Raw genomic sequence first — 17,273 nt, forward strand, 5'->3', positions numbered from 1 at the left:
CAACTGCATTGGTTTGCCAAAAAGTGACACTTTCCTCTATGTGGTGGTGGTGGGGTATTAACGTGACACTTTGGAAGAAAAAAGCAAGCAAAACGTAAGCTTTATTCTCTCAATCCACAAACCCCCCCTGCTTTAAGTCACTTTATGTTGAAGAGCACTGACGACAGCCACACCCGGCATCGTTCGTGTAGCGTTTCCATGTGGACTTGATTAAGATACTCCCATGTCCAAGTATTATGGATCTAAATGTGATTAAGTTTGCTTTGGGGAAGAAAAAAAAACAGCAGAAAGCTTATTATGAAGAAACAAGAAGGGAAACGTAGCAAATACAACTGAGCGTCAAATAAAAAGGAAAAAAAAAAAGGTTGGCTGAAGCAGTCTCAGCAAATCCAGTGCAACCCAAAACATTGTTTTATTCTAGCTGAAAACTAAAAACCAGGGCACACCGTAATCTCATTTAAATTTCCTGATCAATAATCAAAATGTTTCTATGTGCACGTTCCCTGAACAATTACCTTTGCACAGTACCTTGTAGCTGAATAGATAAATTACTAAAATAGTCTTCCCTTTCCACTGGACAGCTTGTTTTTTGTAAAAGCCCTGAATTCACTATAACCTTCTGCAGTTTGTCATCTTATATTGCTACATTTTAAACAAAGGAATTCTTCGTTTTTTTGTTTTTTTGCATATATTCTTAGGTTTGTAGTTTGGTGTGCAACTTCACCCATAATGTCAAATTATTTCTGATATAGCACCACGAGAAACTCCTGACCTTCCTGGGGCCAAGTGCTTAAATTAGATTTTAGAGATGGTACATCACAAATGTTCAGTACAGTCTGACCATTAAACATTAAAAAAAACAAAAACATTTGTAAGGGAAAGAATGTAAACACTAATCATAATTACTAAACAAAGCTGATCCTCAATCAACACAGATAAACTGGATTATTTCAATCTGTCATGTTTCCCAGGGTTTGGGTTGCTCTGCAGGACTGATACAATAATGCACTATTAGATCTGGCTTTATTTACCATTTATTTAAAAAAAAAGCTTGCATCTTTACTGCATGCTCACAATTCAAGACGCCCTTTAGAATTAAAAAGGGATGAAGGTCGGAGTTTAAAAAGTTTATATAAAAATGAGTACCCAAATTATAGCTTTTGTGAGACAGATATGTAAAAGGTCATGAAAAATAATCGTTTTTATTATAGTTACTCGTGAAGGTATGACAGCATATAGCACCAGCTTAAAGATCATGCCAAGCCTTGGGTTTGGTCTAAAGAGCAAATCTGTGCCGCGCCGAAGTGTAACGCAGACAGCAGTGAGACAAACTGACAAATCTTAGAAGAACTTAAAGTGCCACTCCAGTCCCACGCTCACCTCTCAGACTCCAGCTTTCTAAAACCACAGTACGCGTTTTTCCTATCTAAGACAACTGATGGGGAGCTTCGAGCATTTCCATGAGGAACGTGTCAATTGGCGTGTCACCGATCAGTTTGAAGAAAAAGAGATGCTCCAAGCACTTCAAGCCAATGGATCGCAGTGCTGGTAGTCTGAGGAGGAGCTTAGCAAACCTGCAGAGGGAATAAAAGACTTTTTTTTTCTCCTACTTTTCTCAGCAACGTAAACACGTCTGACACAGTTAGCAAAGCTGAGGACTTTTACCTTCCCTGCTGCTCTGGATACTTCTGTTTGCAGTAAGCTTCCAGTGATGCATAGACCTTTTCTCTAAGGAGCTCCACCTCAGTTGTGCTGGAGAGCCCTTTAGCATCTGACAGGAATATCAAAGATGTGTTTTAATCGGGGAATAAACAACAAATAACATGTTTTAGTTTAGGTAAAGAGAGGAAAAAACAAAGATACTACCTGGGTTAAACAGGACGATGGCACGGAGACAGCCCAGCTCTGTTTTGTCCATTTGCATATCTCTCATTTTATTAACAAGCTCGGTAAGAACCCTGTTTTTGAACAAAATGTTTCAGCTTAAAGTAAGAAACATATGAAACTGTTAAATAACACTTTGTTGGAAAATGTGTAAAAGTACCTCTCAAATATGGCACCAACTTCTGCACTCTGCACATTCTCCCTGTGTTGAACAACAAGATTTAAAATTACACAACTTTAAACAAGGATTATTTACTGCTGAGCAAAATAAAGTCACCACCCAGATTTTCTTTCTAGCTAACAGATCAGTAGCTTCTCATTCCCTAAACTGCAACATTAGACACATACGCTCTGTAACTGGAAAACAGGCACCAAAAAGATTTCTAAAACTGCATCTAATCCAAGAAGGATAGTGTTGAACCTTCACCATGAAGAAATAAGTGTGCATTTTGGTAATTATTTAAATATAAACTAAAGGTCATGTTGTCTGATGAGGTCAGCGTGATCTTGTTCATGACCGTCAGATCAAGATCAAAAAGCAGAAGGGATGAGCCAATGGGAGGGAAGTGTTATGATCTGAGGGTCATTCTAGGTAATCAGGTCTATGTTCAGTAACGTGCCCAAATCTGAGCTCAGCTAGCTATCTGAATACACTGAATGATCTCTTTTCATCTGATCATTCTGCCATATTTCAAACTGATTACACCAGGATTTATTGGACTCACTGGTGCTTAACCAGAGGGAAAATTGATGAGAAAGAGTTAATCATCAACGCGCCATCATGACGAAAAGAGTTACTGCAACATTACGTAACCAAAGTTGCAGCTGCTTCAATAAAATAAGAATATTTTCTGGCCAAGCGGTTTACCAAGTTCTGAAGTTGGATTAAATATGCTGAAGAGTTTTTGTTTCTGTGACTGTACCTATCAAAAATGGCTCCAACTCCTGCCATGTGTGCACCGTCGCGCTGCAGCTCAGACGCCAGAAGAGCTCCGTCTTTCAAAGGAATAGAGCGATGGGAGAACGAAGCGATCAGGAGCTCATTCCACCCTGACAAAGACAACAAAAACAGTTCCATGCTTCTTTAGGAGGAAATCCATTTACAAATAATGTGGTTTGAATAACAGCATTGTGTGATAATTAAAAAATAAAACAGATGCTCCGTGAGTTTCTTTAAAAGTTACACTCAGGTCATTTCTGTGCACACGTGTTTGTTCATACCTGCACGCAGAAGGATGACCTGATCGTCAAGAGGCAGTTCAGAGAAATGAGGGATTCTCTTTGCCCACTCGACCAAAGCGAACAGCTGTTTGTCTGCAGTCTGACAGATGTTGGAAACAGCATCATGGGGCTAAAACAGAACAAGACAACACACCATGACTTCCTGATAACCGCCCCAAAGAGCGTTGTCTGGAATTTTAGCGAGTTCTTATTAAAAGCACAAGAACACCCATGGCTGACACATCTGTTTGTTGAAATCTGTCAGCTAAAACATTCCAAGCACTCACAGAGTTTCCTGCAGAGCCTCCATCAGAGTGGAGCTCAGTCCTCATGTCCACGGCCGTCTCCGCCTCCAGGATCTTCTCCACGGGCATCTCGTCGTTGACTCCGACACTGAACTCCAGCTCCCCTTCACGCTCCCGGTTCCTCTGACGCTCCTCCTGAACCGCTGCACCAGGCAGAGCACACAGAAACAAACGTGTGAATTCTACACTAATCCTAGATGTCTCCTCTTTACAGAACAGCTGCTACTCTTAGAACTTTAAAGCTTTATTTTGCTGGTGGTTCCAGCTAAATTGCATACTCTGACAATTTCTTTTAAAGTGTGTGATGCTTCATACTCAGTAGGTGCAATAGGTTTAGTCAGATAGAGGATTAAAATGACCACATATTAAAACTACAAACTTGGTGAGCAAGACCTTCAGCCAGGATCAGGTCAGAGAGGCTGTTTTTATACATTCACTGCAGCAAAAAAAAGCTTTACAGAAATGTTTTGAAAGAGGAGCAAGTAAAGGAAATCTCAAGATTACTCTGCCTTATCTTCTACACTTTATCTAGAATCCGCCATGTAATATTTTAAGCTTTGAGAACATTAAGTAGTGTAGTTTTCCACAGATGATCAGTTAAATGGTTTCTGTAGCTACTGGGTTATGCAGGAAGACAATAATAGTAAACATTTAAGTAAAAGAAACAAAACTATTTACAAAAAAAAGGAAAAAAAACAATTGCATTATCTGTGTGGTTCAGTTAAAATGCGACCTCAGATGACTACGGAGATACAATTCAGTCTTTAAAGTATTCAAGAAGATTTGTAAACGAACAATAAAATCCACAAGCGTACAGCAAGATTCCCCAAATGCATAAACAGTTTTTCAAATGTACACATTTCAAACATCTGTGAATCTGGAGGGTGAAGAACATTCACCTGCAGGCTGAGCTGTGCGCTCGTGATGACTGACCCGTCTGCAGCAGGCGATTTGTGGACATGCATTTCACAGTTTGTATGTAACATATATTTTTATTTGTGCTGTATGAAATGTTTGTGTTTGAAAATTTGTACTTCTTCCTGTACGCCTCTAGATCTTATTGTCTGAGACTAATTTCTCTCCATAGAAGACCTCAGTTGTTTTCATGACCACAGGATGACCTCTAATGTGATTAGAGAAGAGGAAGCCACTCATTACACAAGTTAGGGTTAAGGAACTTGTTGCTGACTGAAACATGAAATTAGCTACAGAAAGTTACCAATAGATGGCTCTGCAATCCAACAGGTTTTCTCATCCTTTAAGATTTGAAGGCTTGTGTCTAAATGGTTAACAGATTTATAAATGTCCCACAGCTTCAAAAGTAGCATGAGATGCAGCGATGGCAAAACAAGTGAAGGAGAAAAGAGCAGCAAAACTTGTGCCCAAAATGAGTGGCACAGGTTGATTAAAACTAAAACTTAATATTCTGATTTCTCTTTGAAAAGTCGACTCTGCAGCACATCATCGTCTGATATCCCTAAGAGAACAGACGCTCATACTGAAAAGTGACAGCAGAAGGTGATTAACTGGTGATGAGAAACAGTGTGCAGACTGTCGTGTGTCTCAACACACAACCTAATCCAAAGCTACCTGGAAGAACTGAAAGCCACGCAGCACATACTGTGTGCTGTAGAGATGCCTCTTGCTGACCTTTATGCTCTTTACTAAAATGTGAGCTGTTGTATCGTTGCTGCGTCAACAAAGATTTAATCCACCAGTTTCCACACATTTTTACAAACTCAGCACAGAACCACAGCGGCCTGACAGGCCAGTCCATCATCACAAAGCAGTAAAGCGCAACAGTCCACATGCTTTTTTTTCTTTTTACTTCAGAGCGCAAAGTCACATCAGTGTCATCAGCTGTGCATTTCTAAACCAAATGTAAAAATACCTCCTAAATTTAAGACATCCATCTCTTTTTTTTTTGACCATCTCTGTTTTTCCATTTTGCATGATTTATCACTACTGAAAGATGGAGAAAAGGCTGAACTGAAGTAAAAGAAAAAACAGAGAGGAGTTACTTTTATACCCAGACCCAAAATATCCTCCTCTGTCCTTGTGATGGTCCATACCAACATCCAGTCTAACCTAAAAATGTCAAACTACTCGAAAGTTATGCCAACCATTTTACTAAATGCATTATTTGACAAAATCTATTACATTAAAAACAGAACTACAGCTACAACTACAGTTTAGGTCATTCTAAACTTATATACTTAATAATATATATATTAAAAAAATCAACTTTGGTATAACTGTGTGCAAGAAATCCTGCTCTCTTAAAAGCCACTAGAGGGTCTTTTGTAAGATGTGTCTCATTGCATACCTTCTCTCTTCATACCCATAGCCAGGCACTTTTGGTAGCGGCAGTACTGGCAGCGATTGCGCTGGCGTTTGTCGACCAGGCACTCTTTGTTATCCCTGCAGGTGTAGCTCAGGTCTTTGCGTACAGTTCGTTTAAAGAAACCTTTGCAACCTTCACAGCTGTACACGCCGTAGTGTTTGCCTGGAAAATACACAAGCAAAATGGACATAAACAAAATAAAATTGAAGATTGTTAATAATAATTAGTACAAGAAACAGAATCCGTTTTGATTAGCAATAATGTGTGAACCCCATTATGGGAAATGTTGAGAAACACTCTGCTAATTGCTGTCTTTAGATAGTTCACACACCAGAAGAGCGGTCACCGCAGATCACACACAGTCGTTTCTGGGACGTCATTACTCCTGGGCTCGGACTCTGTAGAGGCCGGAGGCCAAAAGGGGGCTTTATATCTTCTGAGCTGCTGACTGAATGCATCCCTGATACAGGTGCTGAAGAAGAGATCTGGATACACAGTGTAACCAAACAAAATACTGTAACACTGTTGGTGTGTATTTAAAGACATTGATTATTTACTTTGACTATCTACTATTCAGAAGCAAGCGCCGTTTTCTATTATTCTGTTCCCGTACTGTAAACACTGGAGGAAAAGCTGTACATTTTATCATTATGTGTGCATATTTTACATAGTTTAAACAAAGACTGGTACTCTCTAATGATAGATTTGTCTAGTAATACAATATTCAGGTGCATCTTTACATGCAGTAACTACCTGACTGCTGCTGATGGGTCCAAATGCCAGAGAAGGAGAGACCACGGGGGAGTTGAGTGTGGGACTGATCACAGAAAAAGGAGAACCTAAGATGCTTCTGGGGCTGTTGGAGGCTGAGCTGTTCTGCTGTGTGGACATGGCTTGTAAGCTACCTGCTGATGATGATGTCCCATGTGAAGGATATCAATCTGAGGGTGACATGAGAGGGTACGTTAACAGCACAGGCAGTCTGTTTACAAAGATCTTAAGTGTATGAAAGTCTGGTACAAGCTGAGCTAAAACAATCCCAGAATTAAAGTTTAGCTGCCAAATTTCTTGAGGCTTTGACGAGTTGGCAGGAGGGAGGCGTGATTTCTTTTATTTACCCACATTAGGCTAAAACCAGGAACAATGGCAGCTGTAAACCAATACAAGTAGGGCACTTAGACCTGACATTAAAACTACGTTTTACACACAAAAACACTGACCTACAGGCTCAAGTTTTGTCCCACAAATATTTACTTAACGAGCCAAATGATAGGGGCCGCGATACATTATGTGTTCAATCCAATAAAAAAATAGCTAAATGACAAGAAATCTGATTTGTAAAGCATGTTTCTGGATCTTAACCTGTGCGGCACTGATTTTCTATTTAAACCTAGTTAATTTATACAATATCTTTATGCAGTAGTGTCTTTTTGTGTCGTCTGGCAACAATATTTAACGCTTGCTAAGTTTTGCTAAAAATACGCAGCAACATTACATTAATATCTTATCAACCGGTATTTATTATGTAAAAATGGTAAAAACCAACTCATCCGCAAGTCGCCCCAAACCATTACCTTCAAAGTATCACGTTAGAAACCATGAAATATAAATTATTCCTTTCGTTTCGGTTGCTTATACTAATCTGGCTGCGAAAAGCATGACTGCTCACTAGTCTGCACTAGCATTAGCTGTGATTATTACACATCCAAAAACATGAATATTACATCGCTAAAACCTAAATCGAACGCCAGAATATCGCGTTTAGGGGGTTTAAAAAGTTCAAAAGCAACCAAATAAATCGACCCAACTGGAGCATTTTGTTCTAAACAGCTCAGATTAGCGCGTTAGCTTCAATTAATGCTACGTTAGCTAATGCTGCTAGCATTAGCTGGAGGCTCGCCGATAGCTCCCGAAAAAAGTGTTGTTGACAGATTTAACTCACGCTTCTTCGGAGTTTGGAGCTACGTACCATACGCACTTTCGACGCATCGTTGAAATCCACCTCACTTCATCTTATTTTCGTGACCCGGAGAAGCGCTAGACAACAGCCCGACATTCAGCTCAGTTTACTTCACTTTGACGGTGTTGTTGTTTACAGGCCATGTTGGCTCAGCGCCATTAACCACCAGAGCCAAAATGTCTCACGGGACCACCCACAACAACGCTGTCACGTGGCACCCACGGCGCTCTGCGTGATTCTTTCTCACAATTATTGTTGGCATAAAGAGTTAAAAACAAACCCAGTTTAACCTTATATATTGATCGGTACTAGGCACGATTTGTAAAAATACACAACATAAAAAAAACCACACACATCAAAGGGCTCAGAGAAATCGGTTCTGGTTACTGATGTACCCGAACCTGATAGGAGTTATTTCTAGATAAATGCAGTTATTTGATTGTTAGGATGATGGCGTGGTGGATTAAAGTGTCAGTAAAAAAAACAACAACAACAAAACTATAAGTACAAAATGAAATTGTGTGGCTTTTTAAGTATTCAACTTATGGCACATGAAATCAGAGCAGATTTGTAGGCCAGCCACACCTACAATCAGAGCTGGAATGTTTTGTTGCCTTTGACAGGATTGCACAACCTGTTCTTGCACCACCGATTGGCCTCAGTCAACGCTTCGACAATCCAAAATATCTCACCCGGGGTTTGTTATTTTAAATCTCAAAAATACTGTGTCTTTTTCAGGATTAGGAATACTCTCCTCAAGTGTGTAAGAGTTTGAAATGAGTGTCAATAAGTTTTCTCCCACGTAAACACAAACCAAGTCTCTTTCACGTGCTCTGAAACTGTCTTACTTTGAAGTGTTATGGGCGGCAATTATCATTCCATTCCGTTGACAATATATTCCTTTAGCTTGAAGATTTATGCAGTTGTCAGCTGCTAATAGCAGATGTGGAGGTTCTTTTTTTTCATCAAACCTGTAAACAGGCCGTGTGTATGAAAGAGAGAAAAAAACTTGTCAAACTGCTTTGTCTGAAGTGGTAATTGAGAACATTTTCACTTTGCAAGCCTGGTGGCATTCCTGTCGTCAACACTTTCCTGCTCAAAGCTGCCAGAACCTCGTGTTACGAGCAGCAACAGATCGATCTACAATATTATACTAGGCAGAATCATATGTTATTTATTTCTTTACTTTTGTTTTTTTTTTTACTGCCATGAATGAAAGGAGGCTCTTTGCGATGGAAAGGACTTCACTTCTATCTTTGATTTTGCTCTCAGGTTTGAATTACTCACACTTTTTTGGTACTGTGTTGTTTTCCTGATATCTCATGTACAAATATTTGAAGGAAAAAAAAAGAATACTGAAGTGCTATTCATGTCATTGTAAAGATTTTTGGATGTATATTAGTGCTCAAAACTGTTGTTAAATATTTTACAGTGTTTTGCCCAGTGGAATCTGGAGAATTTCAATTTTTTGAACAGAAAATGAAGTATGAAGACGCAAAGAACCACTGCAAAGGGCAAAACTCTGACTTGGTCACGATTCGCAACTCAGCAGAAATTAATGAACTGATAAATAAATATTCAGCCACGAATGAAAGTGTCTGGATAGGACTGACGAATGAAAACGAGTGGATATGGCACTGGTCTCTGCCTGATCAGGATACGATCTTTCTAAACTGGAGCCCTGGAGAACCACAAACAGTAGAAGGGCCAAAATGTGCAAAAATGGATCAGAACGGCGGGTGGTTTGAAGACGACTGTGGAACTGAATTAAGTTTCATCTGTCATGGTAAGTAAAGCAGCAACACTTCCATGCTTTAAACTGCAAAAACATTGAAGAAAAAGTGCAACCCTACATTTTATTTTCCCATTATTTTTCCAGCCAGTGGCGATGCCAGCAGTCACATCTTTGTTGAAGAGCTCAAAACATGGAGAGATGCTCAAAGCCACTGCCGGGGCTTATTGACTGAGCTGGTCAGCATACAGTCAGCAGAAGAAAACAAAGCAGTTCTTAACATATCTAAATCTCAATCTGTATGGATCGGCCTCTTCAGAGATCCCTGGAAATGGTCGGATGGGAGTAAGTCATCCTTCCGTTTCTGGATATCCGATCAACCAAGCGGCATCGTCGGTAAGAAGTGTGTTGTTGCTGGATTCGATCAAGAGGGAAAGTGGGAGAATCGGAATTGCAATAACCAATACAGTTTTATTTGTTACGGTAAGGACCTTTTTTTAAACTTACAGATTATTTCTATTCTACAGAATCTTGCACAAAACACAAGAGATAGATTGTTTATCTCTTTACTCTTACCTTTTGCAGGACAGAAATCAACTCCAGCAACGACCAGTTCCCAGACTACACACGCGGGCCTTACAACAACAGCTCAGCTGTCAACAACTAAAACAACTATTTTGCAGAATTCACCCCAAGGCTTCACAGCAACATTTCATTCCACTGTGGCAACTACTGAACAAATGAAGACTACTCATGTTATGACCTCAGCTCCAACAACTGCCAGTGGAATGACAACGCCAAATACCACAGAGTTTGTGCCACATCCCTCAAGCACTGAGCTCAACAATGCAAATACAGAAATGACAGTGACACCCACACAACAGCCTCCAACACCTGCTGTCAATGTGACCACAAGCAGCGCTTCGACATTAGCCACGCAGGTGGGAACATCAGATCAAAGCACAACACTAACCTCCACTGTCAACAGTCAAAGTTTGCAACCAGGTAAGCATCTTTGTGAGTGTTTTTTTTCACATATCTAAAGAAAAATGTGAGATTAATTCAGTATTTCCTTGCTTCCTTGAAGAAAACCTGATACTAATCCAGAAAAATCTGTCATGGATTGAAGCTCTGAGTTACTGCAGGGAGCACTACTTTGACCTCGTCCACATCATCAACAAAGACATTCAGGACAAGGTGGCTCAGAAGACGAAGAGCGCCACATCCTCCCATGTGTGGCTGGGCCTACGCTACAGCTGCAACTTTAAATTCTGGTTCTGGGCCGGGTCGACTTCTGGCTGTTACCAGAACTGGGTCCGCGGAGAAGGACCTGACAAGGTGTACGAGTGTGACGACGGCGGTTTTAGTGGCGCCATCAACGCCACTGGGGGGCAGCAGTGGATCGGCTTGCGTGAGACCAAAAAACTGAACTTTGTCTGTAATGCATGTGCTGGATGAGAATGAACTGCCAGCGGCAGCCGAAGAGGCAAAGATGATCAAGCTTTGAAGATGAAAGCCCAACATGTTTGTGCTGTTCCCATATCTTCACCCAGAGAAAAGTGTTTGGAGAAATATATGAACCAGCCAGAAAACTTTATGGGACTTTAAATGAGTCATTAAGGCTGTTTTAATGCTGACTCAGGACACAGAGTCATTGTTGAATACAGCCTCAAGGTATTGTTGAGACTGAATGTAATTAAACATGAACATATGTGACGTGGTGGTGCGCACATTCAGTCACGAGCGGCAAGAGTATTGTGAGAAAATTCAGGAGTGGCAATTTGCATATTAACCTCCTCTCAGTTCAGGATAGTCTGTATTAGATTATCGTAACTATTATGACCTGAAAGCACAAGGCATTCTCCGCTCACTGACCTGACCTACGCTGGCAGTTCGACAGAAAAACATCTTACTGAACTTTCTGTTCGCCATGACACAAAAACTAGCTTGAAACCATAAAAACAGAGTCGCTGAAACCTTTTGAATACTGTGAACAGGGTGCAACTTGTGTTTTTTTATAATGTGTTTGACAGGAAGATCCTTTTCTTTCAGCTATTATTATTTCAATGTGTATACATGTGCTTATACATGTTTACTGTTATTTGTTGATACCTTTAAAAAGGCACAATTAAAACCGCCTTAGTTATTAAACAATGGCTCTAAAATTCTGGTAAAACCTGCTTTTAATTGTTTGCTTGCACGAGTGAGACACAATCTGTTCGATGTGAAAGAACACAGTGTGAAAAATGATACACCAATGACACATACCATACCGGCGTACTGCAAATTATTTCAAATAAAAAGATGAACACAATCGTGGGAAAAAATCCACTCCCTTTAAATTCTAATGTTTAAGTTCAAGTGTACAAAACACACAACAGATTCCATTGTGTCATTATTTATTAAACAAAAACAAAGCTAAAATGGAAAAGCTGTGTCTGAAAAGGTACATCCTATGATCTATTAGCTTCTAGAACCTCCTTCAGTGAAAATAACTCTTAGTGGTTGTTTTCTGTACAATGTTATCAGTCTCTTACATGGTTGTGGAGGAATTTTTCACTCACTCTTCTTTACATTTTCGCTTCAGAGCATTGAGGTTTGCAGATATTTGTCTCTGCACAGCTCTCCTATCACCCCACCACAGCACTTCAGTCAGGTTGAGGTCTTGATCTGACATTGCCGCACCTTGATTCTCGTCTTTTTCAACCATTTTGTTGTAAATCTGCTGACTTAAGCTTTAGCTGTCAGGCAGACAGCCTCACATTTGACTCTAAAATACTTTGATTTACAGAAGAGTTCATGCTCGCCTCAAGGACTGCAAGGCACCCAAGTCCTGTGGCTGTAAAACAAGCCCAAATCATCACCCCTCCACCACCATGCTTGACAGTTGGTATGAGGTGTTTATGCTGATATATTGAGTTTGGTTTTCACCAAACGTGGCTCTGTGCATTAGAGGTAAACTTCTCCATTTTGGCCCCATCTCATCATGGTTCCAGAAGTCTTGTAGCTCATTCAGATGCAACTAATTGTCCTGTCATGAACTTTAACCTTTAACCTGCTAACTGAGGCCTGGAGAATCTGAGATGCAGCTCCTTTTTGTTGTTTTGCACTGCATGGTCTGACGTTGGGGTAAATTTGCTGGGATGGGATGTCCCCCCCTTGGGATGATGGACAACTGTCTGAACTATTTTCCACTTGTGAATAGGTTTTCTCAGACGGATGAACTCCAGTCTGTTTGGATATAGCCATATAATCCTTCCCAGATTGGTGGACAGAAACACTTGCTTCTCTAAGTTCCTCGCTGATGTCTTTCCTTCTTAACATTGCGTCAACACACACCTGTAGGCTCCAAACCAGCAAACCGCCAGAAAAACAGAGGTGGTCCCACTTGCTGATCATCAGGTTAACGGGTGCATTTCACCAGCAGCACCTGGCTGCTGCTTTCCTTCTTAAATCTTATGAAAGCAGCATGAGTGGACTTCATTTTTAAACAGCTTTTCCATTTCAATTTTGTTTTAATTCATTAAATAATGACAGGGTGGAATGTGTTGTGTTTTTGTACACTCAAGATTAGATTTTAATAGTTTTAGAATTTGAGAAAGACCAAATTATTTTAGTATGTCCTGATATGTAAAACTTTAAAATTAAGAGTAGGGTTTTTTTCTATGACTTTATTTAAATGATGATATATGATACATGCCAAGATATTTTGCTTAAATACAAGTAGATAAGAAAATGTCTCTAAAATTTAGTTTTTGTCTATATCATGCTAATAAATCAGTTTAAATGTAAACTACTCAGCAGCAATTTTGTATATAAGCATGGTTTTATTTTTTGGTGGGTTTAAATTATTCTGTGGTGTCACTGAATGCACAATGCTGCATTGCTAAAGCAACTTTTGCATATGCAAAAACAGTCTTGTCACATATCAGTTACCACGGATCATTACACAAGTGTGTCTTCGGCTGGTTCCTCTCTAAAAATGCATTATTAAATGAGCCTCCCTTCAGTTCAATGTTAATGTTTCTTTGGGTCCAGTCAGTCAGTCCTGGATATCTCCCTCCCCTCCTTTTCTCACCCTCACTTTCTCTTGTGTGCTGTCCAGCTGGCTCTGACCTCTGACCCCTCCACCCTCACTCCTGACCCTTGAGGACATTCCCACGCCACACCCTTTTGTGCACTCCTTGCCATGCAAGCCCCGTGGTCACTCCCTCTGAGTTTTTAGAGATTCTGGTTGGGCGTCATTCATCTCCGAGTGGATCAGTTTGATGCAACCTCATTTGACCTAAGCTCAATTTAAGTATGAGATGTAAATAAATTTCAATTAACAATTTGAATGAAAGAAGTGAACAAAATACAAATAAAAAGAAAAGAATCTAATCAGTATTTCAATACTATACAAATAATTATAATAAAGTTCAGCAAATAATAGGATTTAGAGAATTTAATGAAACATTTTTCTATAATGAGTGATTGTTTGAATGGTATTTTTGAAGCTGAAATTCTTAAAACAGATGCAATAACTTTACCTGACACCTAAACTATAACTTTACATCTATACCAACTATGCACACTTCTTCCTCCTCTTCCTTTCTGACTCTAGTCCCCTCTCTTATTTTTCTTCTTTTACTTTCACAGTTAATTGAGGAAAAGCAGATTTTCTCCATTGAAGCTCTGTCTCTTAGGTAACCCCACTCCTGCATGTAATGAGATGGGTAGTGGGAAAGTGACAGAGAAGGGGACATGGACTGACTAGAGGAACAAGCAGCAGTGGAGGATGGAGGCAGGGTGGCAGAGAGACGACTTTGCACAGATTAAAAGAATTTTTATTTTATTTTTGTATTTTATATGCACATACAATTTGGACTTATATAATTAATATTGATGGTGCAAGATGTAAGTATTACAATTATTCAATTTTTAACAAGTTCATAATTAAACAGAAAATTGTTCAGCTTTTAAACTCCTTAATATATATTTGGTGAGATAAAATGTAGATTATTTATGGAAAACGTAGCAACTCGGTTAAATTTATCAGCCTGAAGCATGTGCTTCAAAGGAAGTTTGAAAAATAAAATCAATAGATATTGATGTAACTGTGTAATCTCATCACCTATTATATTTAATCAAATCATCTACTAAAACAATAACCTCTGGACTAAATGTCAATATTAGTGAATATCCTAAAGTTTGACAGGGAGTCTGGTGTTGATTGTCCAAACGCAATTCTTGTACTTCTCCTTCATACCCAGGAGTTGTGGATGGACATCATGCTCCCAACTCCCACTGACTCCCTCTTCATACCTCACTGCAGCGATGACAGAGATCAACTAAGGAATCATCTGAATCTTATGTTGTTTCTATAATAAGAACCTGTAATTCAATTACTGAGAGGGCCCAGTAGTCTGGATTAATGTTGCATTTAAATGGCATGGATACTGTCAGGAAATGTGTAACATTACATTACAAAACATTTGATTTGTGTTACCAGAAAATCATTTAGCTTCTTCTAGGACATCAGCTGATGTTTAACTTTTCAAACCACTTGACACTGAGCTTTAAACCATTTAAACTTAAAACATACTTAAATTCAAGGGTTTAATATGCGTTGTCTTCCAATAACACACTTTAACAAAGAACCATTTGTCAGCAGTGTGTTAAGGCACCTGGTTACTAGCAGCCTGTTGCAAAAACATTATTTGTTTCATTCTTTTAGCCGAATCTAAAAATGACGTCAAAAACTGTTTCAAGGTATAAAATACTTTTGCACCAAAGAGATTATGTTATTAGCTAACATTGCAGTATGTGTGGTGTCCTTAAACATGGGAGCTAAGTAAACAAGAAAAGAACAAATGGAAAAGTGTCAGAAACAAAAAAATGGGAACCAATAAAGATTGTATTTGACAACCTGCTGGTAGGAAAATGCCAAAAGATTTTATTTAAACTGGGTTTTTGATTGATTTTTGATTGTGTTTGGAAAGTTCATAGTCCAGAGTTAAGTGGATTAACAAACAAAAATCATTCTTCTTTGAAACTGGTCAGGTGTAACAACTGAATTTAACTGAACTAGGTTAAAAACAGGTAAAAAAAAAGCAGCCTAAGCACCATTGGGGTTATTTTTGACTGGGAAACATCCTTCAACTCAAACATAAACCAAGTTTCTAAGTTTCTTCTTTATTCTTCATTCTCCTGTTCAAAACAAACAACATCCTGCCTCTGAGTGATGCAGAAAACTCATCTAAACATTTTCTGGGCTGAATGATTGTAATTCTATATATCAGGAGGTGGAAAATCTTTAAAAAGCTTTCAGCTGACTTAAAATGGTGTGCCATATTATTTCAGTTTAGTTAGATCTTTAAAGGCTTCCTTTAAAATATGAAACAAATTAACACTCTAATTCACTAAACTGTCATATCTTAAAATGACTTAATTGTTCCATATTTTTCCAACAGAGCATTTTATTGTCAAGGTGCTGGTTTGTTGGTGTATGTACATGTACATGCTTTCATTGCTGTAAATATATTTTTCTCCTTTTCTTTTGCATAGCAGGTATCTCTGACCATGTGCTTCTGTGTTTGTCTGTCTCTGTCCCCTCCTCCTCCCCCTTCAGCCTGTTGAAACAGATGGCCGCCCATCCCGTCTGGTTCTGCCGGAGGTTTCATCCTGTTGAAGTTCTCCTCTTCAGTCTCACTTGCTTATCTTTAGTCAACAGTGTCTTCAAAGGTCTGCCTAAAAAAATCAATCAGACAGCTGCAGCTGATCCAGAACGCTGCTGCTCGTGTTCTCACTAAAACCAGGAAGTTAAAGCACATCATTCCGGTTCTAAAATCCTTACACTAGCTCCCTGTAGCTCAGAGAATAGACTTTAAAATACTTCTGCTAGTTTATAAATCACTGAATGGCTTAACACTACAATACATTAAAGATCTGCTGTTGTTCCAGACCTCTCAGGTCTTCTGGTTCTGGTCTACTCTGCATCCCCAGAACCAGAACCAAACATGGAGAAGCAGCATTCAGCTTCTATGCACCACAAATCTGGAACAAACTTCCAGAAAACAGCCAATCAGCTGAAACACAGAGTTCCTTTAAATCAAGGCTAAAACTCCACCTGTTTAGAGTTACTTTTAAATCATAATAAATGGATGCGCACTGGTATCTCATATGGTGACTGCATGTTGTTTTTATGACTTTTTAATTTTGTGTTTTTATAATGCTAAGCACTTTGAACTGCCATGTGCTGAAATGTGTGATACAAATAAACTTGACTTGACTTGCTGTCCCACACATGCTTAAAACAGAAAACATTGTAAATAATAGGAAAGATTCAGTGTAATTTCTTGGGTCTCTTAGTTTGATGTTTTTGAAAGGCATGATGGATTCAATTAGACTGCAATAAACTGAATATGAAATGAATGTGTTTAATTTCTTCAGTGTGGTACACTAAGATTACTTTTATCAATTGGCGCTGTATAAATAAACAGAATTTAAACTATATCTGAGCTGTTCCAGAATAAATACATTTTCAGGAATTCTGGAGAACTATTGCTAAAGATTACATAATATTACAAAAGTAATCTGTCTTCTTTTAAGCAAAATATAAAAAATAAGGGGTTGCTCAAGACTCAAGACGGGAAAGAGACGTTAAATATCTAACTGATGGACTTGCAGTTTTGTAGTGTCTTCTGTACAAGTTAAAAGAAAAGGGTAAAGTTGTGAGTATATTTAAAACTTTGAATACTCATTTGCAAAAACACATACATATGTTATTGAATAAGGCTTTTTATATAGAAAAATAAAGTTGGAGCTATGAATTGTGCTTTTGTTACT

At 38.9% G+C, this 17,273-nt stretch overlaps 2 protein-coding genes across 5 annotated transcripts; one reads left to right on the plus strand and one right to left on the minus strand.

The window, feature by feature from the left end:
• Positions 1–74: 74 nt before the first annotated feature.
• On the minus strand, positions 75–10,161 carry rxrbb (retinoid x receptor, beta b). 2 transcript variants are annotated; one of them, XM_017426523.3, is made up of 11 exons: positions 10,023–10,161; positions 6,508–6,695; positions 6,086–6,239; positions 5,737–5,916; positions 3,393–3,553; positions 3,106–3,235; positions 2,808–2,934; positions 2,045–2,086; positions 1,867–1,958; positions 1,666–1,771; positions 75–1,574 (listed from the first exon to the last, which is right to left on the minus strand). In XM_017426523.3, exons 2-11 carry the CDS (start codon positions 6,643–6,645, stop codon positions 1,427–1,429), a joined length of 1,278 nt encoding a protein of 425 aa, XP_017282012.1. In that variant the 5' UTR covers positions 6,646–6,695; positions 10,023–10,161; the 3' UTR covers positions 75–1,426. The 2 variants fall into 2 exon arrangements, with proteins under 2 accessions (XP_017282012.1, XP_017282010.1); XM_017426521.3 differs by lacking the exon at positions 10,023–10,161 and adding an exon at positions 7,724–7,889.
• Positions 8,457–13,455, plus strand: LOC108241992 (macrophage mannose receptor 1). 3 transcript variants are annotated; one of them, XM_017426519.3, is made up of 5 exons: positions 8,457–8,986; positions 9,147–9,500; positions 9,594–9,929; positions 10,032–10,451; positions 10,576–13,455. In XM_017426519.3, the coding sequence occupies exons 1-5, from the start codon at positions 8,923–8,925 to the stop codon at positions 10,902–10,904; spliced, it is 1,503 nt and encodes a 500-aa protein (XP_017282008.1). In that variant the 5' UTR covers positions 8,457–8,922; the 3' UTR covers positions 10,905–13,455. The 3 variants fall into 3 exon arrangements, with proteins under 3 accessions (XP_017282008.1, XP_017282007.1, XP_024863889.1); XM_017426518.3 differs by having other exon boundaries at positions 8,465–8,986; positions 10,534–13,455; XM_025008121.2 differs by having other exon boundaries at positions 8,465–9,500; positions 10,534–13,455.
• The last annotated feature ends 3,818 nt before the right edge of the window (positions 13,456–17,273 follow it).

The sequence above is a fragment of the Kryptolebias marmoratus genome, linkage group LG16 (assembly GCF_001649575.2).
Source record: "Kryptolebias marmoratus isolate JLee-2015 linkage group LG16, ASM164957v2, whole genome shotgun sequence".
NCBI classification, from domain to species: domain Eukaryota; kingdom Metazoa; phylum Chordata; class Actinopteri; order Cyprinodontiformes; family Rivulidae; genus Kryptolebias; species Kryptolebias marmoratus.